Source organism: Ceratotherium simum, chromosome 3 (assembly GCF_057802395.1).
Source record: "Ceratotherium simum simum isolate JZ-2026a chromosome 3, ASM5780239v1, whole genome shotgun sequence".
In the NCBI taxonomy this organism is placed as follows: Eukaryota; Metazoa; Chordata; class Mammalia; order Perissodactyla; family Rhinocerotidae; genus Ceratotherium; species Ceratotherium simum.
This window is the reverse complement of record NC_141902.1, coordinates 23,913,673-23,940,819: the sequence shown is the minus strand read 5'-3', so window position 1 is coordinate 23,940,819 and position 27,147 is coordinate 23,913,673. Positions and strand designations below refer to the sequence as shown.

General features: G+C 53.5%; 5 protein-coding genes across 6 annotated transcripts; 3 read left to right on the top strand and 2 right to left on the bottom strand.

Moving 5' to 3' along the window:
* Positions 1-2,592: 2,592 nt before the first annotated feature.
* On the top strand, positions 2,593-10,526 carry DCAF11 (DDB1 and CUL4 associated factor 11). Of its 2 annotated transcripts, none has more exons than XM_087423277.1 (15): positions 2,593-2,927; positions 3,180-3,524; positions 4,465-4,592; positions 4,835-4,962; positions 5,231-5,295; positions 5,611-5,711; positions 5,921-6,067; positions 6,255-6,309; positions 6,665-6,733; positions 7,090-7,147; positions 7,246-7,431; positions 7,857-8,010; positions 8,443-8,595; positions 9,449-9,555; positions 9,651-10,526. In XM_087423277.1, exons 2-15 carry the CDS (start codon positions 3,502-3,504, stop codon positions 9,783-9,785), a joined length of 1,509 nt encoding a protein of 502 aa, XP_087279403.1. In that variant the 5' UTR covers positions 2,593-2,927; positions 3,180-3,501; the 3' UTR covers positions 9,786-10,526. The 2 variants fall into 2 exon arrangements, with proteins under 2 accessions (XP_087279403.1, XP_087279402.1); XM_087423276.1 differs by having other exon boundaries at positions 3,180-3,547.
* A 2,984-nt stretch (positions 10,527-13,510) lies between these two features.
* FITM1 (fat storage inducing transmembrane protein 1) lies at positions 13,511-14,798 on the top strand. The gene is made up of 2 exons (XM_004421197.3): positions 13,511-13,776; positions 14,167-14,798. Exons 1-2 carry the CDS (start codon positions 13,511-13,513, stop codon positions 14,777-14,779), a joined length of 879 nt encoding a protein of 292 aa, XP_004421254.1. The 3' UTR covers positions 14,780-14,798.
* A 2,038-nt stretch (positions 14,799-16,836) lies between these two features.
* On the top strand, positions 16,837-19,614 carry PSME1 (proteasome activator subunit 1). Its single transcript, XM_004421195.3, has 11 exons — positions 16,837-17,034; positions 17,630-17,662; positions 17,790-17,852; positions 17,971-18,081; positions 18,169-18,214; positions 18,335-18,432; positions 18,679-18,747; positions 18,830-18,897; positions 19,004-19,058; positions 19,134-19,220; positions 19,393-19,614. Exons 1-11 carry the CDS (start codon positions 16,996-16,998, stop codon positions 19,471-19,473), a joined length of 750 nt encoding a protein of 249 aa, XP_004421252.1. The 5' UTR covers positions 16,837-16,995; the 3' UTR covers positions 19,474-19,614.
* EMC9 (ER membrane protein complex subunit 9) lies at positions 19,602-21,893 on the bottom strand. The gene is made up of 5 exons (XM_004421196.3): positions 21,620-21,893; positions 21,404-21,480; positions 20,199-20,268; positions 20,015-20,109; positions 19,602-19,852 (listed from the first exon to the last, which is right to left on the bottom strand). Exons 1-5 carry the CDS (start codon positions 21,815-21,817, stop codon positions 19,672-19,674), a joined length of 621 nt encoding a protein of 206 aa, XP_004421253.1. The 5' UTR covers positions 21,818-21,893; the 3' UTR covers positions 19,602-19,671.
* A 1,263-nt stretch (positions 21,894-23,156) lies between these two features.
* Positions 23,157-26,473, bottom strand: PSME2 (proteasome activator subunit 2). The gene is made up of 11 exons (XM_004421194.3): positions 26,343-26,473; positions 26,007-26,039; positions 25,515-25,577; positions 25,186-25,272; positions 25,051-25,081; positions 24,867-24,964; positions 24,215-24,283; positions 23,990-24,057; positions 23,773-23,827; positions 23,376-23,462; positions 23,157-23,284 (listed from the first exon to the last, which is right to left on the bottom strand). The coding sequence occupies exons 1-11, from the start codon at positions 26,388-26,390 to the stop codon at positions 23,204-23,206; spliced, it is 720 nt and encodes a 239-aa protein (XP_004421251.1). The 5' UTR covers positions 26,391-26,473; the 3' UTR covers positions 23,157-23,203.
* Between the last annotated feature and the right edge of the window lie 674 nt (positions 26,474-27,147).

The window sequence follows — 27,147 nt, the reverse complement described above, 5'->3', positions numbered from 1 at the left end:
GGATGTTAGCTCAGGGCTGATCTTCCCCACCAAAAAAAAAAAATCTTTTACATACAAAAAATCAATCAACAGACCAGAGATGAAATCCTATCTTCTTTAGCATTTGATTTGATGTTAAAACTCATGTTGGTCACATAATCTCAGATTTTTTTTAACATTTACCATGACTTTTAAATGGTTTATTCAATAATGTACAAGTTCCGTATTTCAAAGGCTTGAATTTAGATTTTATTCAGTTTTAAACTGGGTTTGTAAGTGCTAAGGAGGAGAAGAGGCTAAGGAAAAGAAAGAGGTAATCAAAAAATGCATTATTAAGGAGATGAGTTTAACAGAAGTTTTTGTTTTTTTGTGGACCTCAGATGCTCAAATGGTATTAATCATAATGCTTTGTTCATGCTATACCTTTGCTTCATTAGTTCATGCAAGGCCTTCTCCATTTTATTATTTGTTTAATGACATAACGAGCCTGGGTATTTTTATACTTTTTCATGCAAAATTGACACCATATTGTTTTTGCATCCACCACATATCACCAGAACTGACTACCACCTTTTTTTAAACCTCACAATGTAACTTGCACAATTTCCCATGGCATAAAAATAGAAAACCACAACATCATTTTAATGGCTACCTGGTACTTCTGTGTTGTACCATACAGACCATAATTTATTGAACCAATCCCCTCCCGTATTGCAGTATATTCCGATCTATCTTGTTTTGTTGTACTATTACTATTTTTAGTTTTTGTGTTTTACTATTATCAATAACTGCTGAACATAAATCTTTATGCTAGGTTTAGCATATTGGCCTGGGCTAGACTCCTGGAAGTGGTACCACTGGGTCCTGAGGAAAGGAGTCTGAATGGCAGAGAAAAAGTTTCCCCCAGGTAAGAAATTCTCCTGGGAAGGTGTGGAGGTGGAAACAAGCAAGGAATTTATGGGCATATTTGCTTGGCAGAAGTAACATAAAATGAGGCTGGGAAAAAACAGACAACCAGGTTTGGAAATTTGTATTTGAAACAACAAACAACAGGGAACCACTTGTAGGTTCTTAAGAACTAAATGCTATTAGAGGAGAGTTCCCCCAGCAGATCAACTAGGAGAGGCATGAAGTAATGACAATTTGACTTTGGGTGGTGACTGTGAAAACAACCTCAACTAATCAGCTAAAGAATCTACAGGACTTGAACTGAATTTAAAGGGCAAAGAGGAGGGAAAGATCATCTTTTAAAATGATTCCAGATTTTCCAGGCTGGATAACCCAGAAACCACAGAACCCTAAGGTCTCAATAAATGTTATAGGGCAGAGACAGTAATAAGTAAGCTGGCAATAAGAGATGGGTGACCGGCAGAATTGGCTACATAATTAGTAGAGCCCAGAGCAAGATGAAAATGCGGGGTGCTTGTTCAAAACTTATTAAGAATTTTAAGACGGTGATAGCAGAATATTACTCCAAGTGTGGGTTCGACTGCACAGGTCGCACGCCCATGAAGCTAGCCCTGGTGACCAGAGATGATAAGCTCCGGTCTAGCGGTCTAGAGATCAGGAGGTGACACCCGAAGGACTGACCACACCCTCACCCTCCCAGGGAGAGTGAGCCCCAGAAGGGGGGCCCAGGAGAACTAAGCGCCCTTCCTGCCCTCAGGGGGCTCTGGGAGAGGACAGCTCGCAGCACCCCTAAAAGAGGGCGGGCTCGAGGCGCTAAGGTGCAGCTTGGACCCCGGGCCTTTGCACCCGGCACAGCGAGGTTACTGGGCGAGGATCCCGGGACGTGCAAGTCCCGGCCTTGGACTCAGCCCGGTTACTCATAAACCGAGGAGGGGGTAAGGGGTGACCCGTGCACTCCCTGAACCAGTGGCCCGGGGTAGAGAGACACCGCGGGGACAGAAGGTCTAGGGAAGGTCTGCATATCCCGGAGGGCCCAGGGGGCGTCTACGGGGATCTGCCAGAACGGGAAGAGCCCGCCAAGACCCACGGCGTGTTAGGGAGCGTCTGCAAAGACCGCGGAGGGAAGCCAGGGGTCATCTAAAAAGTTGCCAAAGCGGCGAAGGGGAGGTCTAGAAAGGGCGGTCTCCACAAGCACAAGGCTTCCGGAAGCTAAACCCGGAAGGGAGGGTGTGGAGGTCTGGGTCCCCATCTGTGACAGGAACAAACCCCCAAGGTGCCGGGCACCCCTTGGGGCAGGGCTGACTGAAGCTGCAGCCGGCGAAGGGAGGAAGACAGGAGCTGGGGGAGGGGGGGCACACAGGGGCGAAAGACCCTTAGAGATCGTCTGAAAAGTGCGAAGCCAAATGAACTTTAGGGACTGACAGCAAATTGTAACCCTCGCTAAGGCACCTCTCGGTAAGCGAACCACCAACTTCTTTTGTAAGCCCCGCTCTCAAACGTGAAGTCTAGTTCCGTGGTCTCCGATTCCGGAAGCAGCAGGCTCCCCACTTACTCCTCCCAACAAGGAGCGAAAGGCCCTCCTCAGTCGCGCCCTTTCTCCTCCCCTCACACACTTTCTCCCGCCCACCTGTCAATCACCGTGCTCAGCTGTCCAGTTAGCGGGCCAAGGGGGCGGGGCCGCTAGGGGCGTCGGGTGACGTCTGCAGTCCGCCGGCCTGGAAGCCGGGAGGTGCGTGACGAAGGAGGCGCGTGACGGAGAAGCGGTTGGCCGACGCTGCGGCGGCAGTCGGCGTAAACAAGGCCTTGCGCCGCTACGGGTCCTGTGACCGCTCCTAGCTGGTGGGTGGTCTCGCGCGAGGCGGCAGCCGCCGGCTTCAGTGGGAGGTGCTTCTCGGCTTCCTCCCTGCCTCCCCCCTTGGCGTACACACCCCCGGCACACCACGTGGGCGTGAGGCTGGAGGAGGGGGTGTTGGGCCGAGTGCTAACCTCATTGGTTGTCACTGCTGCCGGCTTTCGCAAGAGGACGCTCTGATTGGTCGGTAAGGGGGGCGTCGGGGGGTCTCTGAGTCCTAAGTCTTCTGATTGGCTAGATGAGATAAGCTAATGAGGCGCTTTCTTCCGCGAGGGGTTTTGATTGGTCGATTAGAGAGGTTACCTGGAAATCCACCCCCCCTCCAGGGACTTTGATAGGTGAGTTTTAGGTGGAGAACTGAGAAATTCTTCTTCAAAGGATTCTCTTGGGTAAGCTAGGGTAGCGCCCAGGCTTCACTCTTTCCTCTTTTGCTTCGCAGGACTGGGAAGGGTTTGTGTTCCCGAAGCCTTGGGAGTTGTGACAGGCTAAAGAGAAGGTACCGTCAGTCCCTAGAAAGGGTCACCCTCCTAGAGAGAGCTACTGCCTATGTCAGGAGACCCTGGTATTTCTAGAGCAGGGTTTGCTTTCACCAAACCCAAGGAAGTGACAGGAGGAGTTCCTGCACAGGACCTAAGGATGCTGTGACCAGAAGATGGGATCGCGGAACAGCAGCAGCGCAGGAACTGGGTCCGGAGACCCCTCCGACGGCTTGCCCCGAAGAGGGGCTCGCCTGCGTCGGGGTGAGGAAGAGGAAGAGGAGGATGAAGATGTGGATCTGGCCCAGGTACTGGCCTATCTCCTCCGCAGGTAACTTACCCTCTGGTGTGTCCCCACCAGGCGCCACCACAGTCCCTTGATCCCAACTCCAGGCAGGGGAGGTAGAGGATAGGAAATGGGATTAGCCTAGGACAGCTGTTCTGTTTGAGAGCAACAGCCTTCCCCGCTGGGCGCTCATGGCACGCAGCCCCATAGCCAGTAAGAGTGGTTCTTGCCTAGAGAGGGTCCCTAGGATGAGTAGCTCTTGTGTCTGAGGGGACTGTTCAGGGGAGCCTCTCTAGCTACGACTACGTAAATGTAATCTATTTTCCAAGTAAGTAAAAAAAAAAAAAAAAATGGGGTCCTGGTGGGAAAGGAGTGATGTGAGGGGTGAAGAGAAAAGTTGGGAGGTGGGTGTTGAACTTTAGTGACGTTAATGACATGTGATATGAGGCCATGTGGATTTACTTGAAAAACAAGTTTAAATTAATCTAACTCTCGCCCTGTTCTTGAGGAAAGAATGCTTTGAGGGAAGTGACCACCAGGAATTGACTGGAGAAGGGTGCAGCTGCCTTTGTTTCTTAGCTCTGGCTCCTTAGGGAGGAGACAAGTTTAGGGATCCCTTCAGAATACTGTTTTTTGTGCTGGACTCCTCAGGCCAAGGCTCAGAAGGAAATGCTTTCAGAATTTTGAGCTCTCTGGGAAGTCAATTTAGTAGGTCTGTCACCCTCCACGCATTGTTGGGGTTCTCTACTCCTGCTATAAGAGTGAGAATTAGTTTCCTACTGTGTCTTATAGGAGACTGAAAATTAACAGCCAAAGTCTAGTGACCCTCAAACCTCAAAATGGGGACAGTATGAGGGTTTGAGTACCAGGTGGTCTAAGAGCTAGACAGCCGTTGACTCTGAATCTGTTAGATTTGGGGAAGGAATCCTCTCCTTTATCGTGGGGGGGGGGTCTCTCCACAGAGGCCAAGTAAGGTTGGTGCAAGGAGGAGGTGCAGCAAATTTACAACTCATCCAGGCCCTCTCAGACTCGGAGGAAGAGCATGACAGTGCCTGGGATGGTCGTCTTGGGGACCGATACAACCCACCCGGTAAGAGGAAAGGCAGACCGAGACCCTAACATCAGAAGACTTTCATTAGAAAACCTTTCTTTTTTTTTTAATTTTGGCAAAGAACAATAGGTTAAATTGAAAGAAGAAGAGATAATTCAGGGAATGAGGGAGTCCTTGCAGCCCCTTGTATTCAGCCACATTGAGTGGGCTTGGGCACAGTTCTTCTAACTGTCCTCTGGGGCTGGAAGACCTAGGATGAAATTTCTCCTTGGTGCTCACAGTGGATGCAACCCCTGACACCCGGGAGCTGGAATGCAATGAGATCAAGACGCAAGTGGAATTGGCCACAGGGCGGCTGGGGCTTAAGCGGGCAGCCCAGGAGCACAGCTTTCCTCAAATGCTGCACCAGGTAGGCCTCTCCACCTCCAATCAACAGGGCAGCAGGTCTGTCAAGGTAGCCAGAAGCTCTGCCAGCCCCAGAGAAGAACGAAGTAAACTTTCCAAGGAAGCCTCAAGGTCTGGAGCTGGAGAGTTCTTAGGCAGCCTGCGTCAAAACTTGATGGGACGTGCCATTGTGCCTGGTGCCCATTTCTGTAGCAAGAGCAATATCTTTGGAGGAGGGGGCTTGGTGTGGCCCGCTGTTTCTGCTAGCAATATTCCCCAATCCCTTCCTTTAGAGAGAACGGGGCCTCTGCCACCGGGGAAGCTTCTCCCTTGGAGAAAAGTCTCGAGTGATGTCTCAGTGAGTATGGGGCTTCCTGGAGAGACTCTAAGGGCCAGTTAGGTCTTAACCCATAAACTTCAAGGGATAGGTGTTAGAGGATCCTCAAGGATATTAAAGTTAGGTGAAATGGGGTTGAAACTTTGAGAGTACACCAAGTGGAAAAGTGTAGAAATTGAGAGGATGATCATAGAATGAATGAAAGAAAAGAGATTGTACCCAAAACCAAAAGGGAAGGATGCCCTTGTCCTCACAACAGCTCTATTAGGATTCTGCTCACTGGGACAGTCCTCATCCTGAGCTCCCCTCACCCTCATTTTCTCTCTGCTTCCCCAGCTTCTTGCCCAATGATCTGGCCTTCACTGATACGTACTCGCAGAAGGCTTTCTGTGGCATCTACAGCAAAGATGGTCAGATCTTCATGTCTGCTTGCCAAGGTACCAGACCCTGGTCCTACAAACTTCCCTGGAACAAGGAACCTTGCCCCTGACTGAGACTAGAAAGGCCCAGACCCAGGGAGCTCAGACCCTGGCTTAGGGATGCTTAGCTGGAGCACGATTCCACAGACACGCTGAGGGAGAGAGGTCTGATCTAGGGAGGATTAAGGAGGGTGTTCCCTAATTCTGCCTGATCCCCATTTACACAGACCAGACAATCCGACTGTATGACTGCCGGTATGGCCGCTTTCGTAAATTCAAGAGCATCAAGGCCCGGGATGTCGGCTGGAGTGTCCTGGATGTGGCCTTCACCCCTGATGGGAACCACTTCCTATACTCCAGCTGGTCTGATTATAGTGAGTATGCCCCAGCCTTGCAATATCTCTCTAGTTGGGACCTGAGGTCTCCAGATGCCCATCTCCTCTGAGCCAGGACTCTACACCGTCTCCTGGGAGGATCCCTCTCAGGGCCTGTCATCCTTGCCCTTTGTTCCATCTCCCTCCCCCAGCCCTGAAAGATTCTTGTTTCTCTTGCTTCTTTTAGTTCATATCTGCAACATCTACGGGGAAGGAGACACACATACTGCCCTGGATCTAAGGTACTGGCTTCCCTTCCTGGTCAGACTCACCAGAAACTTCTCAAGAAAGGCTCTCCAGGAGCAAACCTCTTGAACTGGAACTCCCGCTTAGAGGGAAAAGTACACTGGTTGCAAGTTTCTCTGTGTGAATTCCTGGGAGGGGGCCACACATCCTGTCAGCCAGAAGACCAGGGTAAAATTGATGGTTGCAGGATTATTTCTGGGTTTTCACTGAGGTGCTCCACGTTCTGGCACATGTTGGCAGGACTTCTTTTTCCCCTTAGAAGTGTGCCTTACAACCCTGATCAGATTCTACATAGATTAACAAGGCTGAAGGGAAGTCCACTCAACCTGGCTCCTCCTTTGCTCTTTTCAGGCCAGATGAGCGTCGCTTTGCTGTCTTCTCCATTGCTGTCTCCTCAGATGGACGAGAAGTGCTGGGAGGGTGAGTGTTCAGGAGATGTCTCCCCCAATTAATGAGATAGGCGTTCTCCCAGAGACCAGCTCTGCTGTTACAGAGCCTGCACCAGTCACCCCTACTCAGGCAGCTGGAGAACAACCAGCCCTGCTCCGAGATCAGGATTAACAACTTGTTCCACCTCTAGGTCACCATTTCCCCAGCCTGAGATGGGAGGTCTGAACCCTCTTTGCAAACACAGCTAACTCTTCTCCCACCTTCTGTATAAGAAGAGACGAGGGCTTGCTCCTCAGCCAGTTTCACAACAGGGACTGTCCAGAGCATACCTAGCGTTGGTCCTCTCTGTCCTGGCTCCAGGACCCTCTTTATCCCTTCCCTTTCAGGGCCAATGACGGATGCCTGTATGTCTTTGATCGAGAACAGAACCGGCGCACCCTTCAGGTATTGCTCCTGAGAGTTAAGGCCTCTGCCTCCTGGTCCTTGGCCTATTGGAAGACCTAGAAAGAGGTCCTAGGCATCCTGGCTTCCTTCTCCCCTAGATTGAGTCCCATGAAGATGATGTAAACGCAGTGGCCTTTGCTGACATAAGCTCCCAAATCCTGTTCTCCGGGGGTGACGATGCCATCTGCAAAGTGTGGGATCGACGCACCATGCGAGAGGATGACCCCAAGCCTGTGGGTGCGCTGGCTGGACACCAGGATGGCATCACCTTTATTGACAGCAAGGTGGGCAGGGAGCCAGGACCAGTTGTCCAGGAGGGCATCAAAGTGGACTGGTGTGGGAACTTGCCAAGCTCCTTATCAGCCAGTTTGCAAAAGCTGGCATTTAGGGAAGGGGCTTAAGCCAGGAAACATGAGACCCGTCGGTACCCACCAGTCCTCAAGGAACAGGGCAGGGCTTTCTGTAGAAGACAGTCTACTCCAAGATAGAATAGGAGGCCCAGCCAGTACCCTGGGCACAGAAGGGGAAACCTAGCCAGAGGGTGGGATCTGTGGTAGAAAACCAATGGTGAGCTCTCCTGGATGAAGAAGGAGGCAAGCACAGTCAAAGGCCTGGAGTTCTCACCCCTCATCTGGAGAAGAGGAGCTGGACTGACAGACCTTGATCTTTGCAAACTCAGATGCTTCATTATCCATCTTGTGATTCACAGGGTGATGCCCGGTATCTCATCTCTAACTCCAAAGACCAGACCATCAAGCTCTGGGATATCCGACGCTTTTCCAGCCGGGAAGGCATGGAAGCCTCACGCCAGGCTGCCACACAGCAAAACTGGGACTACCGCTGGCAGCAGGTGCCCAAAAAAGGTGAGAGTGGAAGGTGGAACCTGAGATCTGGAGGGTGAAGAGTCAGGGTGGTAGTTAAAATATTTGATCCCTGGCAAGGCCTAGTATGGACACAGTGGATGAGGCTGTATCCTGGAGCTGAGTCCTGGAACCTACTCCCCAATCACCATTGCCAGACATTAGCTCTTTTGTTTGCTAGACCATGGGAGAACCAGGGGTTCCCATGGTTGGGGACTAGGGATCACTCAGAACCAACCAATACAAAAGTATTTCAGTATCTTAACAACCAGCAGAGCCATAGTGGTGAATATCAGCTGACTGTTAGGTGGAGAAAGAGCCAACAGTTGGGGATTGGAAAGGCAATTGTATGTGAGCATCGATCTTTGCTGAGGACTGGTGATGCAGGAGAATCCAGACTCCCTGACCTGGGGCTCTCCCTGCATCCCTGTCCAGCCTGGCGGAAGCTGAAGCTCCCAGGGGACAGCTCCTTGATGACATACCGGGGCCACGGGGTGCTGCACACCCTCATCCGCTGCCGATTCTCCCCCACCCACAGCACTGGCCAGCAGTTCATCTACAGTGGCTGCTCTACTGGCAAAGTGGTTGGTAAGGATTGTGTCAGAACAGGGGGCCTCAGGAAGGGCAGGAATGTTTCTCTGGCATTCCAGCTGTAACCCCACCAGTGACCACCTTGAAAAACCCAGTGGCGACTACAAATATCATTTAATTTAGCTTGGAGTGGAGGAGGCTTAAACAGAGAAGTAGAAAACATTCTGTCCGTCAGCATTTTAAATTAAGAAAAGGAACATAGAATTTTAGTCAGTAAATATGATAGATTACCAAAAATATGCTTCATTCTGTTTTTTAGCCAGTCAAGGAAAGAGATTGCAGAGATAAAAAGAATGACACAAAAAGACAGCAGCTAGTAGTAAAGGACATACAGCCACTGAAGCAGGAGGAATGCAAGAAAAGAAACACAAACACAGCTACAGATATAAGGAGCCTAAGTCAGTGCTGTACCAAGGGAGGCACTGGGATGGAGACGCATCCAGAAAGAGAAAAAGATGCACCCCCGTCCAGATAAGGAACAGCAGGTTCACACATCCGTGAAGACAGCCCGTTGTTCACTTTTGTGGTGCCTGCCATATCTTGTGGGCTTTTTAGAAAATTGCCACTAAAAGTAATTTTTAAAGCCACCTTGCATTTTCTTAACTGTGGACCCTGTGAAATTTAGCTAAGGGCCAGAGATACCCAAGCTCTGCTAGACCATACCCTCCACCTGAGGTAGGGAAAAGGGAGAAGAAAGTGAGGGATGACATCATCCTCTGGTGTGGGCTTTGCTCCCTGGGAGAGTGGGACGTTGCCTAAGAGGTGTGTAATCAGTGCAGTTCAGGGAGAGACAAGGAGTGGTGAGAAGGTCCTCTGGTGGCCCCTCTCCACTCTGGCCTTTCCTGGACAGTGTACAACCTGCTCAGCGGCCACATTGTGAAGAAGCTGACCAACCACAAGGCCTGTGTGCGTGACGTCAGCTGGCACCCCTTTGAGGAGAAGATTGTCAGCAGTTCGGTGAGGCTGCGAGGCTTAGGGGGGTCAGCGCATGTCTGGGGCTTGCACCCGGGAGGGGCAGCGCCCCTGACGACTTGTCACCTTCTGCCCTGCAGTGGGATGGGAGCCTGCGTCTGTGGCAGTACCGTCAGGCTGAGTACTTCCAGGATGACATGCCAGAGTCCGAGGAACACCCCAGCACCCCTGCCCCAGTGCCCCACCCCTCTACAGCCTTTTCCTCGCCCCAGTAGACCTGACCTCCAGCCCCATACATGAGTGAGCCTCTTGATAAGCTCTCCGCCTCCTCCTCCCTTTCTCCCTTCTGGGGGATCTTTGGGAAATCACTGGCACTGGATGGGGAGAAACAGAAGCCCAGGCTTCGAGGCCCTAGCTGAGCCCTGGAACATCCTCCCTGTGGGGCGGAGTGGTCTCCTCAGGCCCTCACACCCATTCGGCTTGGGTCTCTATCTCTGGCCAGTTTCTGGCAGGACTGCCAGTATCTGGGGTGTCACCTTTGTCAGCAGGAGAACTGTCCTGCGTGTTTTTAATCATGTGTGGATGTTAAGTGTTAGCTCCTAGAGTAGGTGCCTCGGGCCAGATCTGAACTGAGCTGTCAGCTGGGGCCCATTGCCTAGGCCTTCACGTTGAGGATTAGATGGGCCAATCAGAGGGCCAGGCGTCCTGGCCTTTCTTCCAGAGGTCCTGATGGCTGGACCTCTAGCCCTTTAGGGGAGGGTGGGATGGGTAAGACATGTCCTTGGCACCCTCCTGGGACGGGAATTGTGTCTTCTCTCTCTATGTCTGGGTCTTTGGGGTAGGACAGGCTGTGGTGTGAGAGGCTCTGTGTGGCCCCACACAGGGCAGGCCGTCCCCTCCCAGTGTGTCCGTCGTGCCGGAGGCCAGCAGCTTCAAGGAGGGGTGTTGAAATAGGACTCCTTTGTCCTCTCACTGGTTTTGGCTCCCTCAATAAACTCTCTGTGGGAACCAGCTCAGTGTCTGTCTCTGCCTCGTTCTCTTGTTTCCTTTCTTAGGTCTTTTATCCTCTCACCTCAAGAAAATAGTTTGAACAAAGCCTTCAGATATGCTCCTCTGTGGGAGAAAACATCCTTGTCATGCCCCAAGATAAGGGGAAACACCAAAATCATTTGTTAACTGCAATTTGCAATAGGTAGTCCCTTGTCAACCTCAGAAACGTCCCAGCAAGTAGACATCAAGGTGGCAGGAAATCAGCATATTTTATATTAGAGCCTGGGACACCAGCATCAGCTCTGCCCAGGGGCTGGCTGTGGTGCTGGTCCAGTCTACCAGAAGAAGTAGCCCAGAGCCAGAGAGAACCTGTGGGCACTGACGCCAGGCCCCGTCTGGGCACTTCATGCTCAGGACCTCCTCCACCCTCACCGCTACCCTTTGTCCAGGTGAGGGAATGCAGGTGTGCAGAGGTCAGGCAGCGCACCCAGAGCAGACCAATGGTGTAGTCAGTAGGGGAGCCGGACTGCACATCCGCCTCGGAGCCATCTTTTCCCAGGACATCTCATTCTCTCTAAGGCAGTTTTCAAACCAGGATACACACCTCTAGGGGTTCCCAAAGACATAGCAGGGGGTAAAGGGGGTGCCTACTTCACAGCAAAACAGAGTAAAAGAAGAGATTGTCCAGATGCTCTGCCTCCATGTGTTCTCTGTCCTCCAGTTGGTCTGCCTGGTGTGAAACTGTCATGCCAGGTCTCCTTTCCCCCCAGCCCTTTCCATTCCCCTCTGCCGCTTCACCCCAGAGATGCCACCCGTCTCACCCAAAACTATATTACCTCCAGGGCACCAGAGCTAGAGGCAAATTAAAGTTATTAGTATCCTCAAAGCCTCATTTAATCCAGGCCCCAAGGATCATCCATTCGTCTCATTAAGAGATGTGTTTCCAATACAATCTTAGTTTATTATTATCAAAATGTGTGAAATGTTTGTTGTACTAATACATTTTGTACTACTTGCAATATTATGAAAATTCAACCTATAAAAATTTTTTTTAACTTTTAGGGCCTTATGATCACAGGAAATGTTTAAAAATTCAAATTATATACTTTTCTTTTTTGCAGAGAAGTGTGATCGATAAAAGACTTTCAGGCATAAAAATATAGGGTAAATTCTGTAGGGGAAGTAGAATGGAAATATAATTTCTGACCATTAAGATCTTGTCACATGTTTTTTAATTTTTTTGTGTGTGTGTGAGGAAGATTAGCCCTGAGCTAACATCAATGCCAGCCCTCCTCTTTTTGCTGAGGAAGATTGGCATTGAGCTAACATCCATGCCCATCTTCCTCTACTTTATATGGGATGCCACCACAGCGTGGCTTGACAAGCGGTGTGTCAGTGCGCGCCCGGGATCCAAACCTGCCAACCCTGGGCCGCCGCTGAAGTGGAGCGCGTGCACTTGACCACTAGGCCACCGGGCTGGCCCTTGTCACGTGTCTTTTAAATGGGTAATAGGTATATAGTCACTGTAGTGTTTAGATTCCATTGGATATATTTAAGAGTATATAAATAGATTTATTTTTGAAATGTCAGTATATACAATACACTGGAAATCATGACCTTTGCAACTATTTAAAATTACAATGAAAAATTTTTTGTCAACTTAAAAATGTGTGAGGGGTTCTGTAGGTCTTCATGCGTAGGGGTCCATGACCAGGATCTATGCCGAGGGTTGGGCTTTAGGATCTGGAAGGAACCTGATGGATTAATCCGTCTTGATCAGTTAGCACGTGAGGGCACTGAGGACCAGGGAGGGTAAGTTGATTTTCCGAAAGTCACACAGTTGGGCCCAGAACCCAGGTGTCCTTGCTTGTTCATTCCTTTCACTACTTCCTGGGCCTCCATTGTGCCCTGAAATCCCCCCACCAGTTTTGAGGATATGGGGAAGGAAGACAAAAAGGGATCTCAAAACAGTAACTGACTAGCAGGGTTGCTCTCCTCCCTGTGGCTCCAGCCCCAGCGATCAGGCTGGAAGGCCAAGTCTTTTGTGTGGCTGAGACCCAGGGTAATTGGTTGGAGGACACAACCTAAGGTTTCCGTGGACCCCAGGCTGGGGATTTTCCTCCGCCCCCTATCACCTGGGAGTAAACCTGATCTTTGGGGCTCTGAGAGTCCAGCCTCGGCCACCACCATCTCATACAGTACACCTCTCTCAGGACACTTGAATTTCATCTGTCGGCGATCATGATAAACATACCAAAGAATGGTCACCCTTTAGATCAGATGTCTTGTGCATTGCACAACCACCTTGGTTTACACAGCAGCCCTGGGGCCAAACTAGCCCCTCAGACCAGACAGGAGCTGGGGCTGGGCCAAGTCCCTGAGGTCACAGTGCACTAAAACGGATACCGCTGCTGATAGGCCTCCCAGGCCTGAGTTGGACACAGTGCCATGCACAGCCATCTTGCTGCATCCTGCAGTGGTGGGCTCTTGGGCTCAGAACTCAGGAGATGGGCTAGACCACACTAATGATGAGGCAGACACAGATTTTTTTTAATGACTTCCACGGTTCAGTTAGTTAGTTTTATCTTCATGACCCCTGATTTCCTTGTGAAGCAAACACACGGTAAAGTTGGGGTGCAGTGGGGGTGACTTTGACCAGAGAGGGAGATCCAAGCAGGCTGTGGACAAAGACAGCCTTGAACAGCAGGCTTGGCCCTGAAACATGAAGCTGGGGACACAGACCTAGAGGGTCAAGGGGACACAGGACTAACAGGAAAGGACACAGGCTGCTGTCAGGACACACACCCGAGGCTAGGACCCTGCTGACGTGGCAGCCCTCCACCCTGGCCCCTTACTGCCCCCCGCCCCTCTCCCCCGCCTGCCAGCTGCCAACAGGGCTCTGCCCTGTGTCTGCCACACCTGTCACTGCCTGTCCTTGTCCAGGGGGGGCCCCATCAGCCCCTCCTCAGCTGCCCAGCAGAGCAAGCGGTTAGTGGGGAGGGGAGGGAACATGGAGCGGGGGCCGGTGGTGGGGGCAGGGCCGGGGACCAGGGCCCGAATCCGGGCAGTGCTGGGCTGCCTGGTCCAGGTGCTGCTCTGGGTGGCCTCTGCTTTGCTGTACTTTGGAAGTGAACAAGCTGCTCGCCTCCTGGGCAGCCCCTGCTTGCGGCGCCTCTACCACGCCTGGTTGGCAGCAGTGGTCATCTTTGGGCCCCTTCTGCAGTTCCATGTCAACCCTCGGACTATCTTCGCCAGCCACGGCAACTTCTTCAACATGTGAGTCCATTCAAGGCCGTGGGCACCGGCTCCCTGCGCTCTGGGATCCCAGCTCCCTCCCGCAGGCTTCTGTCCTCCTGCCAGTCCAGACACTAAAAATAGGCTAGGAGGTTGAGGAAAAGGTCGGAGGAGGGGGAGGGGAACAATCGTGGGGGTACAGGGGAAGGCAGGAGTAGGGCTGAAGAGGAAATATGGACACTAGAAGGCTGAATGGGCCCCTAAGGAGATTGCAAAGTTTAAGTGGATGGGGGGCCAGGGTAAGATGGCACCGGAAACAGAGAACCAGTGATGATATGTAGGACTCGGGACAGACCTGTGATGGGAACGCAGATCAGGGTGGGGAGAAGGGGCTGAGGGGTCTCAGCAGCTTCCCCTCTTCTCTGCCCACAGAAAGTTTGTGAATTCAGCCTGGGGCTGGACATGCACCTTCCTGGGGGGCTTCGTGTTGCTGGTGGTGTTCCTGGCTACAAGGCGTGTGACAGTGACTGCCCGGCACCTGAGCCGACTGGTGGTGGGGGCAGCTGTGTGGCGGGGGGCCGGCAGGGCCTTCCTGCTCATTGAGGACCTGACAGGCTCCTGCTTCGAGCCTCTGCCCCAGGGCCTGCTGCTCCATGAGCTGCCTGACCGGCGCAGCTGCCTGGCGGCCGGCCACCAGTGGCGGGGCTACACGGTCTCCTCCCACACCTTCCTGCTCACCTTCTGCTGCCTGCTCATGGCCGAGGAAGCAGCTGTGTTCGCCAAGTACCTGGCCCACGGGCTGCCAGCCGGCGCACCCCTGCGCCTGGTCTTCCTGCTCAACGTGCTGCTGCTGGGCCTCTGGAACTTCTTGCTGCTCTGTACTGTCATCTACTTCCACCAGTACACTCACAAGGTGGTGGGTGCCGCCGTGGGCACCTTTGCCTGGTACCTCACCTACGGCAGCTGGTATCATCAGCCCTGGTCTCCAGGGAGCCCGGGCCACGGGCTCTTCCCTCGCCCCCACCCCAGCCGCAAGCACAACTGAAAGAAATAAAAGCACATCAGGCCTGGCTCTGGCTCCTCTCATCATTTGGCTGGGGGGACCTGGAAAGGGTGGGAAGGGTAAGAAGAGTCTGGTGGTCGCTGGGGCTCCTCAGCTATTCCTTGCTGTCATCGACCTTGAATGTCCTTCCTTATGCTGGCTCTCCATCCCCTCTGCTGCCCTTTCAGCCTCCTAGTCCTCGCACACTTCAAGCTATCTGGGGCTCTGATGCTCTGATGCTCAGAACAGCACTGCCAGGGCAGGTAACAGTGCCCTTAGGTCGGGGCAGCATTCCAGCTGAGCAGGTGCTCCATCTCTAGCCTGCTTGATTCATTCTTCCTGCCTCCTCCACTGAGTCCGCCTTCCTCAGGGGCCTGTCTATCTGGGCACCCTACTCAGGGACCCTTCCTACCCTGTCTTCCCCATAGAGGGTCCAAGTGTGTCATTTATTTAACAGATGTTTATTGAGTCAAGCATAGTTCCATGCCTTGTGAATAAGAAAGACAAGGTTTCTCCTATTTGGAGGCTTATGGCTGAATGTGGGAGGCAGATAATAAACTCACAAATAATAGCAAACACCATTATTGTACTCACTATGTGCCAAGCACTGTTCTAAGTGTCTAAGCTCTTCATATAAATTAATACATTTAGCCCTCACAACAACAACACTGTGAGGTAGGTTTGGTAGTGTTTCCATTGTACAGTCGTGAAAACTGAGCCACAGAGCTTAAGTAACGTTTTCACAGCTAGTGAATATCAGAGCCAGGATTATAAACCCAGGCGATATGGGTCCATTGTCTGTGCTCTAAACCAGCGACCAGCAAACTACAGCCCTCCTGTGGCCACTTTTTGTATGACCTGTATAAAAAAAATTTATATTTTTAATGATTGAAAAAATCTAAGAACGATATTTCATGACACATGAAAACTACATGAAATTCAAATTCCAGTGTCCATAAATAAAGTTTTATTGGAACCTAGCCACGCTAGTTCATTTAGGTATAGCTGTTTGCCTGCTGCAATGGCAGAGTTGAATAGCTGCTACAGACACCATATGGCCCACAAAGCCTAAAATATTTCCTATCCGGCCTTTTACAGAAAAAGTTTCCAACCTCTGGTCTAAACCACACTCTTCTCAAAAAATAAACTGGCTAATACCAGAGAGAGAAGTGCTCTGAAGGTACTACACAGGCTGCTTTGTAATACAGAGACTTGGGGGGAGGTCCTTTATAAAGGATGATGGAGAGAGGTCTCTCTGAAGAGGTGATATTTGCCCTGAGAACGGAATGACAACAGGAGGCAGGGGAAGGGTGTGTCAGGCAAAGAGATCAGCAAGGGCAAAGGCCCTGAGGCTGGAATGAACTAGCAATGACAGGTTTAAGAAACAAACGGAAAGCCCTGGTATTTGCAAGTGTAATAAAGGAGAAAGCAGTGGAAAGTGAAGTTGAAGGGGACCAGCTGTCAGGCAGGCCTTACAGGCCTTACACGGCAGGGAAAGCCCTTTAGATTTCATTCTAAGGTCAACAAGAGGCTGAAAAAGTTTTAAGCAAGAGAAAGGCATGATCACGCGCTGTGTGGAGTGGGTTATAGAGGAGTGGAGTCCACAACAAGGGTCAGGAGAGAGCTGACTGGGGCCTGGGAGGGGTGGTGCCAGCGTCTGAATGTCACTGCATGGGCCAGACGATGCCCTGGAGCCAAAGGTCCACGCTGGCAGGGCTAGGGAAGGGCAGCCAGGTCTTGCTCCATCTCTGAGGAAAGATGGAAGAGCGCCAGATAAGGCTTATCGCCGTCCCAGGCTGAGCAGGGGAAGAAGAGAGCCCGTGGGGAGACAGGAGGCAGGGCGACGGGAGGCGGGGAGGCGGGAAGCGGAGTGTGGGGAGGCCAAGATGGAAGGAAGGCGAGGGAGGGGGAGGCCGGATGGGCGGAGGCAGTAGAGAGGCTGGAAGGGGGAGGTGTGAAGGGGAGGTGGGGCTTCGAGAGCGGGGCGGGGAGTGGGCAGGGGGAGGCGGGCAGGTCGGCGGAAACGCGCCTCTCGGGCTCTAGGGGGAGCCCCGGCTGGGCGGCCCCTTTGCGCCTCTTCTCTCTCCGCCTGTCCCCGCCTCCTGCAGCACCTCCACTCCCCCTACCCAGGAAGGCGGTGCGGAGGGCTGTTGCTGCTTTCGCTTTCCCTTCCCCGTGCCCGCTCCGCTCCGCGCGGCGCCAGACCCCTCGCCCCGGCCATGGCCACGCTCAGGGTCCAGCCCGAAGCCCAAGCCAAGGTGAGCGCTGCGGGGTCGAGGACGGGCCCATTAGGGAGGCGTGGCCCCGAAAGGCTGGAGGCATCCGCGACCCGCCCCCCCAGCCCCCTACTCGAGTCGGGGTCGCTCATCCGAGGCCACGTGAGCCTCGGTGCCCGGAGCACCTGAGCCCCGGGGAGGCCGGCGAGGTCCGCCTGCCGGGGGAGGGGAGGCGGCCGAGGTGAAGCGGGGCGAGGTGAAGCGGAGAGCTGGCGTGCAGGGGAAGTCCGCTGGCCCGGGGCCCGGCCCACACACAGACGGGGTGCGGGACCTGCCCTGCCACCTCGTGGCCCTTCCCACGGGAGGGCCCCGGGGCCCACTCCACAGGGCACTCCGTCCCTGCCCCAGTCGTAGAGACTCTCCTACGCCCCTCCTCACACAGCCCAGGAGACCCGAGGGATCTCTTCTCACTTGAACCACTTGCCCTTCCCCAGGAATGTCCTCATCCCCGAAATCCAGCCCCACGGGGATCCACTCCACCCGTCCCCAGGTCAGGCCCTACACAACCCTAATGGAACAGCCCTCAAATGAACTGGCCATAAAGCCAGGTGTCTGAAGGGCTGCGTGTGTCCCACAGGTGGATGTGTTCCGTGAAGACCTGTGTTCCAAGGTAAGACGTGCCCCATCAGACCCCACCTCTACCACCTCCCACTGCTAGCCTTTCCTGGCTTGCTTCCTTCCTAGGAAGGGCATTCGATTCTGACCCCTATCCTCCCCCACCCCCACCTCACACACAGACAGAGAACCTGCTCGGGAGCTATTTCCCCAAGAAGATTTCTGAGTTGGATGCATTTTTAAAGGTACTGGGGCCGGGCGGGGAGCTAGAGAGTAGGGGCCAAGGGGATAGTCTGGGAGGCCATGAAGTGAGGAGGTGAGTGGGATGCTCTTGCCTCCAGCCCTCCTCCCACCCTGCACCAGGAGCCAGCTCTCAATGAAGCCAACCTGAGCAATCTGAAGGCCCCCTTGGATATCCCAGTGCCTGATCCAGTCAAGGAGAAAGAGAAGGAGGAGCGGAAGAAACAGCAGGAGGCAAGCCGGGAAGAGCTGGGAGGAGGGCCCCAACAGTGGGGAAATCAGCCTTAAGCCTGACTCCCAAGAGCCCCTCTCCCCCTGCAGAAGGAAGACAAGAATGAAAAGAAGAAAGGGGACGATGAAGACAAAGGTATCACTATGGTGGGAAGGGACTTGAGTCTCACCACCCAGGAGCTCCTCCCTAAGGATTCCTCTTCCCTGCCCCTCAAACAGTCCCAGCCATGTGACTGACCCATTGCCCACTCCCTAGGTCCTCCCTGTGGCCCAGTGAACTGCAATGAGAAGATTGTGGTTCTCCTGCAGCGCCTAAAGCCTGAGATCAAGGATGTCATTGAGCAGCTCAACCTGGTGAGCCCTCCCACTTCCACCTCCAGGCTTCAGGCCAAACCCTTTGTCCTCCTTAGTCTCTGCCAGTTAGGGCATGGCACCTGGTAGGTCTTAGCAGGAGAGGGCACAGCAAGTGAAGCCAGAATTCCAGGCCCTTGGGCTCAGGATGGTCCTGGCGTACCTCCACCCACTGTGGGCAGGGAGGCAGAGGAACCTGGGAATTGGGTTGGCGGCTGATGTGGCTTTGATGCCATTCCCTCCTCCCAGGTCACCACTTGGTTGCAGCTGCAGATCCCTCGGATAGAGGATGGGAACAATTTTGGAGTGGCTGTCCAGGTGAGAGCAGTGACCCCCTCCTCTGCCTCCTTATCTCTAGTCCATGCTGCTTTCCACTTTCCCCCTTGCCTTCTTTCCCCAGGAGAAGGTGTTTGAGCTGATGACCGCCCTTCACACCAAGCTGGAAGGCTTCCACACGCAAATTTCCAAGTGAGTGACTGCCCACCTGCACCCGCATGCACACTCTGCCTCTGGCTTGGACAGAGGCCTGGGCTCCCTCCTCCTTCTCCACTCTGCACCCTTCTGCTTCCCACAGGTATTTCTCTGAGCGAGGCGATGCCGTGGCGAAAGCAGCCAAGCAGCCCCATGTGGTAGGTGAGGCCCAGGTCAGGGTGCATGGGGGGAAGGACACATTTGAAGTCAGGCCTGACCCGAGTCTCCCGCAGGGTGATTATCGGCAGCTGGTGCACGAGCTGGATGAGGCAGAGTACCGGGACATCCGGCTGATGGTCATGGAGATCCGCAATGCTTATGTGAGGAGGCGAGGGCAGGGGTGGGCAGAGGCAGCTTCCCCAGGCCACCCACTCCCTGACCCTGCAGGCTGGGGGTGAAGGGTGACAAAGCTCGGCCTCTCACAAGGCTAGAGATGGGGCACAGAGCCACTGAGGGCCTGCGGCTGACCCCCACTCCTCCCTGGCCCTGCAGGCTGTGTTATATGACATCATCCTGAAGAACTTCGAGAAGCTCAAGAAGCCCAGGGGAGAAACAAAGGGAATGATCTATTGAGAGCCTCCTCGCATTCCGTGATGGCTCCAGCAGCGACCTTCCTGTCTTTTACAGGGAACTCCAGACTTTCCCCCACCTTCCGCCTGTGGAGGTTTCTCCCTCACCTTGCCTCCCAGGCACAATAAATATCATCATACCGTTGCCCATCAGCCCAAGTCTCTTTATTGGATCCTGACCCTCCCACGCCCCGGCCCTGGTTCAGGTATTTCCATTGGTGGGACCAACCCACTGGGTGATTTGGGTGTTGAGCTGCTGGTTGGTCCAGTCCTGCCGGATGTCGTCAAGGTGGCAGTCAAAGTCCACAAGGTGCTGGTAGGCCCGGCCATCCAGGAGTGTTCCCACCATCTGCCGTGACTCTTCCCAGTCCCTCCACATCACTCTGAAATAATAACCCCCATGGAGGTCAAACTCAGCAGGCAGTGGGGCCAGATATTTGGCAGAGGATAGGGTCTAGAGAAGGACCCTTGGGGCAGGACCAAGGACAGAGGAGGCCCAGGCGCTATGGGCTTCCAAGAAGAGCTGGAGGGAGTGGGGCACTCACAAGTTCTTGTCCTTGGGGACCCAGCGGAGACCGTGGTTCTCCAGGACGATGACTGGGGGCACATGAGGCTGAGGCACCAGTTTCTGATTATCCAACTATGTGGACAAGGAAGGGCAGCTGAAGGTTTCAAGGATCCCCCTTCCTACTTTCTCTCCAACTCCCCACCCTGAAACCCAAGCCTCACCATAATGAGTACAGCATCAGGGAAGAATTCTGCAATCCGCCCGGCGATTTTCAAGGCCAGGGGCCCAGGGCTGTGTAGAGGGAAGATCAGAGGAGTGAGGAGCTGACTGTGGGCAACCCCATCCATCTGAGCTGGGCCTCCCAGGTCTCAGAGACTGGGCACAGTGATGGCCTTTCCTTGGAGCTGGCCTGGGGGCATCAGGCCTGCTTGATGATTCATGCACAACAGCTTGATGCTTGACTGCTGTGAGAAACAGGTGCTCAGACACTGCTGGTGAGAGTGGAAATCAAAGGTGGCCTTTTGGGAGGGTAATTTGGCATAACCATCCAAATTTAAACTGTATACTATACATATGCTGACCCAGAAATTCCACTTGTAAAGAATTTACTGTAAAAATAGGACAGTGTCTGTAATAACAAAAAATTGGAAACAACCTCAGTGTTTAAGGCATTAAATAAGTCATGGTATATCTATAGTCATACTATATAGCTAGGTAAGGTAGATCTTCTGCTGTAGAGATGGAAAGATGTCAGTTTTTTTTTTTTTTTTTTCTGAGGAAGATTTGCCCTGAGCTGACATCTGTTGCCAATCTTTCTCTTTTTGCTTGAGGGAGATTCGCCCTGAGCTAACATCTGTGCCAATCCTCTTCTATTTTGTATGTGGGTGGCCACCTCAGCATGGCTGCGGAGGAGTGGTATAGGTCCACACCCAGGATCCAGCCGTGAACCCCAGGCCTCTGAAGCAGAGCATGCTGAACTTAACCCACTCCGCCATCAGGCCAGCCCAGATGTCAGATATTAAATGAGGAGAGAAAAGCAAATTACAAAACAGTATATATAATTTGATCCAGAAACATTAATATGTAGGTAGAAAACTTTTTCTATACACATAAAAAGAAATTTCCTTTTTTAAAGTTGCTGGTTGGGCTTCCTCTGTTCTTTCGCACTTGGAGGACACCTCAGTTAAAGCAGGTGTCAGCCTGTTCCTATCGATACACAATTATCCTCCCCACCTCCAGGGAGCTCCTCTATATTTCTTGATCTTTCCTCACTCCAGTATTCAGCCTGGTGTCTGGTGGACAGTCTCTGCTCCTAAGCGTTTGATGAAGGAAAGATGGAAAGAATGACCAAGAGAGGTTCTCTTGACCACCACCCCCCACCCCCCCACCCCCCGCATAACCCTCAGCCCTCTGGCTACCCACTCACCTCTGGTCGTCCAGAGCTGCATTGGCATGGTAGTACCCAGCCACTACCAGCCCGGCCTGCGCACCCCACACATCCACCTGCCGTGGGAAAGGGCCATGAGTAACGAAACCGTGCCGCCCGCCCTGTGGGTGCGCACTGCTGCCAAGTGACCGGGGATGGGCTTGGGCTAGGGGTGTTAGGGGATCGCGGTGGTCGGTGGGCGTCCAGCGGCGGCACCTGGTTGAGGGCGACCTCCAGCATGACGGACAGGGCCAGGTGGCTGTGGAACAGGGGCACACAGTCGGTGAGGCACAGGCAGTCTTCCGACCGCGGCACCGGCGCCAGCAACAGCCCGTTGACCGCGGCGTGCGGGTACCGGGCGGCGTGCAGGCACATCTTCACGTAGGCCCGGGCCGAGATCTCCACCTCCCCCATGGCGAGCGGGGCCCCAGCTCGCGTCCGCGAAGCTCCCTCCAGCGCCCCGGCGCCCTCCGTGGCCTTCCCCGCGCCCCCTCACTTAGGTTCGGCGATGACGCTGACTCGGCTCGAAGGCAGCCGGCCGGCTCCGGGCGACCTCGGCCCCGGCGCCCGGCCTCCACCTGGCCCGGCACGCAGGCGGTCCCGATTGCATGCTGCGGCGCCGAGCTCCGCCTCCGCCCGCCCCCAGCAGGCGGCCGCAGATCCGCGCCGGTCTGGGGGACCCAGAGCCCGCCGCTCCAAGCCAGACCGGCTTCTGGAGTCCCGCCCACGTGGTGATCTTTGATAGGCTTAGAGGTTCTCATTTTGTCCAATCACCGGCCGCATGCAGACCTGGCCCCAGCGCACTGGAAAGAACCTACAACTGTAAACTAAAGAGAACTGCCCGCACTCCGATTGGCTAGGCGGCCCGACTTCGGCTGCGGATTGCAGGACGGCTTTTTCTATTCCCTGTGCCGCCCGCCCCCACCGCGCAGAGCCAGCGGGTGGAGGGGGGCCCCCGTCGGGTGTCCCGGAGCGGTGGCTCTTGGAGCGTGGGCACGCAGCGGACTGCCTCGCTACTACTATGGAATGAGTGGATTTGTACTCTAGACGGACGCTGGCACTTACTGATGAGCTGTGTTACCTTTGCGACTAGGGTATATGGCCCTTGGTTTCCTTAACGTAATATCTGCAGAAATAAAGACGGCAGTTAGCTGAAGGAAGGGAAAAAAAGAACTAAAGGAGAAATTTACAGACCTATCCTTCCCATAATGTCCTGTGGTGTGATGTCCTTCACCATAATGCCTTGGGAGCTTTTTTTCCCCTCCCAGCCCTTGAGGAGGAGGCCAACAGCTTGCGGGGCCCCAGCTCATGTCCGCGAAACTCCCTCCAGCGCCCCGGCGCCCTCGTTGGCCTTCAGCCATAATTCTCCCATGAAACCTTATTCTCCTTCCAGGCTTGCTCTGAGCTGATGAGCTCTCAGCCACAGAGCTTTCCCCTTGTCTGTCCAAAGCCTGATTATTCCTATAAAGTCTCTGCCCAAATGCCACCTCTTCCAGGAAGCACTCATGAGACACAGCCCTGGATGGAAATAATCTTGTGAAATTCCCAAATACGGGTTATCTGCATGGCTGCCTTGGCATGTAGCAGTTTCCACCCTGTTCTTTAGGATGACTTCTTAAGAATAGGATGGGTGTCTGATTCATCTTCGTCCTCCTGGCATCCCTTCCCTTTCACACTACCACATTCACATCCAGAGTCTGGACACAGGTGGCACCCAATAAATGCTTTTTAAATGAATGACACACACCAGAGGTAATCCACACAAAGTATAGGTCATTTATTTCCCTTCTAGCCCTGGGCTCAGTACATAGATGGTTTCTCTTCACCCTTTGGGTTGACAATCTTCTCCAGGTTGCTGCTAATGATATGATAAAGCTCAGCCTGGAAAAAGGCCAGAAGGGCAGCAGTCAGGTTCTTGGCCTTTCCCCTGCCCCCCTCATCCACCTCCCTTAGGGGCTTACCCCCGACTCACATAGAAGGACCTCAGGTCCAGCACCATGGCCCTGAGCTCCCCATAGGCTGCCTCATCTCGCTCGTGCACAAGGGCCCGGTAATCCATCTGGGATGTGGGAGGCAAAGCTGAGTCAGCCCCATGGGAGGTTGGGACATTAGTTTCGTTTCCTCATTTAAGGAATAGGTAACTTGAGGATGAGCCCCTTCTCAGCACCAAGAAATGGAATCCCACAGGATCAAGTAGAGAAAGAGATCAAGGTTTTTGAAGCCCAAATCTGTTTTCATACGCAATGCCTTTGGCTTAATATTCTCCATATTGGGAAGGTCAGAAACCAGACAAGGAGGACCTCTAACCCCCCTTCCTCACACCACCCCCAGCCAGTCTCAGCCAGAAGGCTGATGGACTATCCACTCACTACATGGGTCTCCTTAGAGGCCTTGGCCACAGCGTCCCCACGTTCTGAGAAGTACCTGCCGGAAGCAAAGGGAGAACCATAAGACTGGGCATTCAGAGAGAGACACTCCCTCAGACCCTTCCCAAAGCCCCACATCGTCCTGATGGGACTGCCCAGCTTTGAGAGTCCCAAAGAAATGTCCCTGCAGCCCCCGTGCTGGCCCTCCAGCTGCCCTCACTTGGAAATGGTTGTCTGGAAGGCTTCCACTTTGGTCTTGACTGCATTCACCCTCTCCAGCACCTTCTCCTGTGGTGACAAAAAGAGATGGGAGGCAAAGAAAACACTTCATCTCCTCCCTCCTTCACTCACCATCTACCTCCTCTTCCTGGGTCATGTCTAGCTCCTAACTGTCCCTCCCCAAGTCTCTCTCCACTCTCAACATCCTCATACACCCTTTTCTTACCTGGATTGCCACCCCAAAGTCATTTCCATCCTCAATCTTGGGGATCAGGTGCTGGATCCATGTGACCACCTAAGAGGTGATCATGTAGGAATCATTCAACAAACTTACTGGGTTCCTCCGATTACTGCCACTTCCTAATAATAACTATATTTAATTGACTACTTATGTGCCAGGCACTGTACTATGTATTATATATCTCATTTAATCTTCACAGCAACCTTTCAAGGTGTATGTTCTTATTACACCCACTTAACAGATGAAAAAACTGAGTCACAGAATACCTAAGGGACTGACTTAAGGTAACCAGCTAGGCAAGTGATAAGAGTCAGGATTTGAACACAGGCAGTCTCCCTCTAGGGCTCAAGGTCTTAAACCAACTCACTATATCATAGCACCTGCACTATGTACCTGGTACAGCAGTAGGTTCTGAGGTTAGGGAGGTGGATACAGCACAGTCTCTGATTTGGGGAATACCACTGTGATATCAGAGGTCCAGGAGAATGAGAAGAACAAAAGGTATCTAAACCCAGGCATAGAAGGAAGTTTCCTATTTCGGGAATAGGTCCCTGAATGAAGGACTTGCATCTCTGAAGGAGACCAGGGCCTGCCTGGCTTGTCTTGTCTTTCTATTTCCCCCAGTTCCCAGGCTTACCAGAATGCATTTTTCTTTAAGAGTCCAGACTTCTGGCTTAATCAGGGCAAGCAGGGCCAGGAGCTTCTCATTCCCAGGGAGAAAGCCGCACTTAGGGACTGTGAGAAAGAGGGGATTCAGGCCCCTTCTCATCCAGCAGTCAATGTGCCATTTCCCCTTCCCTAACCACCTCTTCCTCTCTCACCTTCTTTCTTCTCCTGCTTATCTGTTTCCATCTAAGGTAAAAATGGGGAAAGTAGCTTTAGAAAAGTCTTGCAGGTTGGAGGGTCACCATCTCCCCTAGGTTTACAGTCCGAGCCCTACACCCTGAGTGCCTCACCTCATCATCCTTGGGTGGCGGGTCTGGGATGGGGATGTCCAGTGGGGCCCGGAGAGAGGTCAGGTCAGCCACGTTGAGGGAGGCCTCCTGCACAGAGCTCACTGTTAGGGGCTGCCCAGCCTCTTCCCCTCATCCTGAGTCACAGCCTTTGCAACACATCCCACCTGCCCTCTGCCTCCCAGCCTAGGCTCAGGCCGCACATCACCCTAACATTCCCAGTCCACCACTCACAACTGTTCTCTGCATACTGAGCCCAGCTGTTAGCTAGAGAGGGTGAGTACAGAGGAGAGAGGCCATGGGATGGGGCACGAGGGGCTCACACTACTTACTTGCAAGAGCTGATTCAGGTACATGATTTTCTGTGGCAAGAATCTGTAGAGGAATTCCTCAGCCTGTGGGTTACATTGCAAGGGTGGGGAATCACAGAAGACGCTCAATGAGATGTCTGAGAATTGGGACTGGAAGGGCCCTTCATTGGATCCAATACTTACCCATGAGGAAACTGAAGCCCTGAAAAGTGAAGGGCCTTGCCCAAGCTGGGAAGTGGCAGAACCAAGGTTAGGACTGTGGTATTCCTGCTTTGGGGCACAGCTTGTCCCTCCACACCAAAAAAGGGGAGACGAAGTGGCAGAAGTGGGGAGTATTAAGAAGGGTCAAATTAAAGGTAGAGATTAATAATTAGGAGCTGATCTTGGGTGAAGGTCTGATAAGGGAAGTAGGGCCCAGGTCTAGGGTGGGTTTGGAGATCACTCTGGGAGGTTGTGACCTTCAAGTATTAGTCAAAGATTCTGAGTCAAATCGCTTGAACTCAGAAGACTTACCTCCTGGAAAAGATTTTGCCTGAAGACATCCACCTGCACAGAGAGCAGTACCCGGACGTTGGTTAAGGGGCTCAGTTGTTAAGAGTAAGATCCCACTCCCAACGGGGTGCCCTCCAACTTGGCTCAGGCCTTTGCCACCACAAGCCAGATCTCCCTGAAGCCCATGTTCAGTGCAGAGCCTGGCCAGAGGGCAGGAATCTGGGACTCCCAGGGCAGAAGTGAAAGCACTAAAGGGAGGTTGAGGGAGTTCTCTGGCACGGCCTTGGTCCCCTGGAGCGCCCGGCCTCCATCCAGGAGGGCTCCCGGCACCTTCCTGGTCTCTCGGTCCCCCGTTACCTGTTTGCGGGCTTCCTCGCTCAGGCGCACCCCACAAGGCTTGGCCATGCTGCTCCAGCAGGTAGATCTCCGGTCTCCCGGCTCGCTGCCTGGGCTTTCGCTTTCACTCCTCACGTCCAGACCCGCCCCCTCAACCCCGCCCCCTTCCTTCTTTTCCCCCTCCCCCTGGCAGGCTGCAAACGGTAGGGAGCCCCTCAGCCATTCTCGGCTAGTTGCGACTGGGAGAGGCGGTGCTGACTCGGTCACAAGCCCAGGGGCTGTCAGGGGGAGGGGCTAGAACGAGTGGGACCGTGGAGACTGAACAGGGACTGTCCCTCGGAGAAGGGGCGGGGCTTACAGAGAGGGGCAAGGGCCGTCCAGGGGAAGTCCAGGGTTGGGGTGAGGGACTGGGAAAGGGGGTGTTCAGTGGTGGGACTCCCCCTAGAAGGCTCTTCTGCTGGGAGAGGCCGGAGAGGGATCAGAGTGGGTGGGAGAAGTAGCAGGAGGGAGGGCCTGGAGCTGAGAAGGGCTAGCAGGATATGAAAGGGAGCAAGCGCGTGGGCTTCCTCCAGGAGGGCGCCCTGCCTTCAAGACCGACTGGAGAAGGGGCGGAACTCGCTTGAGTGGGGCTCAGGCCGGCCAGAGTTGAGTCCCCGGCAGAGTGTGACTTCCCCGGTGGGGACCGGAGCGTGGCCGACTGGTCTGCATAGAGAGGACAGATTTGAGAGAAATAGGTAACCTCGCGCCTGAGGCTTATTCGGAAAGGGGCGGAACCAGCAGCGAAGAAGGCGGGGAAGAGCTCTAGAACAGAGTTAGAAGCCGAGAG

Coding starts and splice junctions, on each gene's coding strand:
- PSME2 (XM_004421194.3), bottom strand. CDS start 26,390: ATGGCCAAGCCTTGTGGGGTGCGCCTGAGCGAGGAAGCCCGCAAACAG. Junction 25,578..26,006: donor GGCAAAATCTTTTCCAGGAG/GTAAGTCTTCTG, acceptor TGTAACCCACAG/GCTGAGGAATTCCTCTACAG. Junction 23,285..23,375: donor TGGACCTGAGGTCCTTCTAT/GTGAGTCGGGGG, acceptor GCCTTTTTCCAG/GCTGAGCTTTATCATATCAT.
- FITM1 (XM_004421197.3), top strand. CDS start 13,511: ATGGAGCGGGGGCCGGTGGTGGGGGCAGGGCCGGGGACCAGGGCCCGA. Junction 13,777..14,166: donor CACGGCAACTTCTTCAACAT/GTGAGTCCATTC, acceptor CTCTGCCCACAG/AAAGTTTGTGAATTCAGCCT.
- PSME1 (XM_004421195.3), top strand. CDS start 16,996: ATGGCCACGCTCAGGGTCCAGCCCGAAGCCCAAGCCAAG. Junction 17,035..17,629: donor AGCCCGAAGCCCAAGCCAAG/GTGAGCGCTGCG, acceptor TGTGTCCCACAG/GTGGATGTGTTCCGTGAAGA. Junction 18,082..18,168: donor AGCGGAAGAAACAGCAGGAG/GCAAGCCGGGAA, acceptor CTCCCCCTGCAG/AAGGAAGACAAGAATGAAAA.
- DCAF11 (XM_087423276.1), top strand. CDS start 3,393: ATGGGATCGCGGAACAGCAGCAGCGCAGGAACTGGGTCCGGAGACCCC. Junction 4,593..4,834: donor GGACCGATACAACCCACCCG/GTAAGAGGAAAG, acceptor TGGTGCTCACAG/TGGATGCAACCCCTGACACC. Junction 6,068..6,254: donor CTCCAGCTGGTCTGATTATA/GTGAGTATGCCC, acceptor TGCTTCTTTTAG/TTCATATCTGCAACATCTAC.
- EMC9 (XM_004421196.3), bottom strand. CDS start 21,817: ATGGGGGAGGTGGAGATCTCGGCCCGGGCCTACGTGAAGATGTGCCTG. Junction 21,481..21,619: donor TGGAGGTCGCCCTCAACCAG/GTGCCGCCGCTG, acceptor TTCCCACGGCAG/GTGGATGTGTGGGGTGCGCA. Junction 20,269..21,403: donor GCAGCTCTGGACGACCAGAG/GTGAGTGGGTAG, acceptor CCCTCTACACAG/CCCTGGGCCCCTGGCCTTGA.